The following is a 2,719-nucleotide window of genomic DNA, read 5'->3' as shown; positions in this document are numbered from 1 at the left end:
GAGCATGGCATGGGTGCTGCAAGCATGGTATGGGTGCTGCAAGCATGGCATGGGTGCTGCGAGCATGGCATGGGTGGTGCTATGAGCATGGCATGGGTGCTGGGAGCATGGCATGGGTGCTGCGAGCGTGGCATGGGTGCTGAGAGCATGGTATGGGTGCTGTAAGCATGGTATGGGTGCTATGAGCATGGCATGGATGGTGCTATGAGCATGGCATGGGTGCTGAGAGCATGGTATAGGTGCTGCGAGCATGGCATGGGTGCTATGAGTGTGGCATGGGTGGTGCTGCGAGCGTGGCATGGGTGCTATGAGCATGGCATGGGTGCTGCGGGCATGGCATGGGTGCTGTGAGCGTGGTATGGGTGCCAAGAGCGTGGCACGGGTGCTATGAGTGTGGCATGGGTGCTACGGGTATAGTATGGGTGCTGCAAGCATGGCATGGGTGCCACGAGCGTGGCACGGGTGCTATGAATGTGGCATGGGTGGTGCGAGCATGGCATGGGTACTACAAGCGTGGCATGGGTGCTATGAGCATAGTATGGGTGCTGCAAGCATGCCATGGGTGCTGTGAGCGTGGTATGGGTGCTATAAGTAGGGCACGGGTGCTATGAGCATGGCATGGGTGCTGTGAGCGTGGCACGGGTGCTGTGGGTCTGTCAGCGGTCGGTGCAAGCCTCTTATGGGTGCTCCCAAGCACAGCAGGGGTGCTGCACAGCACGGTACGGACGCTATGGAGCTGTTACAGGAGCTGCCACCCTGGCACGGGCGCTGTCAGCCCGACACGGGTGGTGCAAGCCTGCACGGGTGCCGAGAGCCCGCTAAGGGTGCCACAAGGCCGGCAAAGGTGCTGCGAGGGTGGCACAAGTGGTCCACACCTGGAATGGGTGCTGCGAGCCTGGCACGGGCACTTCGAGTTTGGCATCGGCACTGCGAGCCTGGCACGAGGCCTTTGAGGCTGGCACGGGTGCTGCGAGCCTGGCACAACCGCCTGGCCCCCCCGGGGGCAGCTCCTCCCTCGCCGGCAGTGACAGCCGCCTCCGAAAACCCCCGTGTCCGCTGCCCGGACCCACCCCCGGCGCGGTGAGTCAGCCGGCAAAGCCTTTTCCTTATATAACGCGGCGTCGCTGCCACGCCGGGCGAGCGCCCGCTCAACTGCCCCTGCCTCAGTTTCCCCTCGCCGGGGCATCACCGTCACTGCCGCCACAGCCGCAGCCATGTGGATGGTGTCACCGCCGGTCGGTAAGTGCCAGCTCGATGCCCCAATGCTGCTCGGCCCCGTCGCAAGGCATCTTCCCCCCCAAAATCGCCGTTTTGGAGGGTTTGACAGAAAAAGAAGGGTTTCTCGGCAGTCATCAGCCGAGCGCCACTCGCTCGCTATAAGAATTGGGGTAGAAAAGCATAAAAACAATAAAGCAGCCTCCAAAAGGTAGATTAATTCTGCACCTCCTCCAGCTGAACCCCCTTTTCCCCTCAGCTCTGAGGGGGTGAGACCCTCCTCGGGGGGGGCACAAACCCCCCATAATGCACACGGGGGGAAGAGCCAAAACTGCTTTTTTTCCCCCCCAGAAATACTCATAAAAAGCACTGGTAGTGGTGCGGGGCTGAGGAAGTCCCTCCTGCCCCGGCTCTTTGCTTTTGGGGTTAGAAATGCCAAGAATGGGCAAGTTTGGGCGCCACGGCGATGCCTGGGTATTGTGATGCTCGTAGGTGCTCGGATTCGGTGTAGCAGCAGCACCGGTAACCCTCCCTGGGGGCCTGATCCTGCCCGGCGCTGGGGAGGGTGGATGACGGTGAGCCCCAAAATCGCTATCTTTTGTCCCTTTTTGCCTTTGGAGACCCCAAAAACCCACCGGATTAGGCCCATCCAGGGAAAAGAAAGGGTGGACGGCACCAGGTGTGAGCTCAACCCCCTAAAACCGACCGGATCCGGTAAAATCCAAGGTGGCGGAGCGACCGTCCCGGCAGATCCAGGGGGGATTTTCCATCCCCAGCCGGTCGGCTCAGCCCGTACCGGCGGCTCGGGGCGCGGTGTCCAAAGGTCACCGGCGGTGGCCGCATCTGTCCCACCACCGGCACACGGAGCCACCGACCCCAGCAGGACTCCCCAAACCAGGAATATATTTTAACGCCTTACAAATTAAGGTGGTTTTTGTGTTGGTGTTTTGGTTTGTTTTTTTTTTTTAACACCCCGGGAACTGGTTTTGGCGGCTTTTTGGTGCCGGGACGGTGATGAGTTGGCCCGGGCTGAGCCGGGAGTGGGCAAAAGGGGGGGTTGGCAAGGGGAGGGGGTGGATTTTGTTTTGCTCTGACGTGCTGTTTTCTTTCAGATGAAGGATCTCACCAGCTTGCCTGGCTTTGGGACCACGGCAAAGGCAGGGTGCAAAGCCCACTAGTAGGACATGACCCTTAAACTCTTTCTCTAAAGCTTAGCCCTATAGGTATATAAGATCAATAGAGCTTAAAACCGGGGTTGGCTTTTAGTCTAAGCTTGGGTTTGGATTTATTTTTCTTTTTGTTTGTTTGTTTTGTTTGTTTTTTGTGGTTCTTTCATTGGTTTATCTGGTTTTCTTTTCGCCTCCGGCGGGTAGATAAGAAACAGGGCTCGCAAAAAAACTTAAAAACCCAACAAAACCCCAAATCCCGCTGTTTGCTTTTTGGGGGCTTCGGTTTGAGGAGGGGACCAGCCAACAAGGCTCCTGCCGTCGGCAGCATTCCCCCC

At 58.4% G+C, this 2,719-nt stretch overlaps 1 protein-coding gene across 1 annotated transcript in view; it reads left to right on the top strand.

Moving 5' to 3' along the window:
- The window catches only part of LOC104295974, a 7,691-nt gene that overhangs the window by 3,823 nt on the left and 1,149 nt on the right, over window positions 1-2,719 (top strand). Inside the window, exon 3 of the mRNA XM_009895793.1 lies at window positions 1,008-1,080. Coding sequence (XP_009894095.1) covers window positions 1,008-1,080 — 73 coding nt within the window. The remainder of the gene's footprint in view (window positions 1-1,007; window positions 1,081-2,719) is intronic.

The sequence above is a fragment of the Charadrius vociferus genome, unplaced genomic scaffold (genome assembly GCF_000708025.1).
Source record: "Charadrius vociferus isolate BGI_N301 unplaced genomic scaffold, ASM70802v2 scaffold1792, whole genome shotgun sequence".
Classification (NCBI taxonomy): Eukaryota; Metazoa; Chordata; class Aves; order Charadriiformes; family Charadriidae; genus Charadrius; species Charadrius vociferus.
This window is presented reverse-complemented; position numbering and strand designations above follow the sequence as displayed.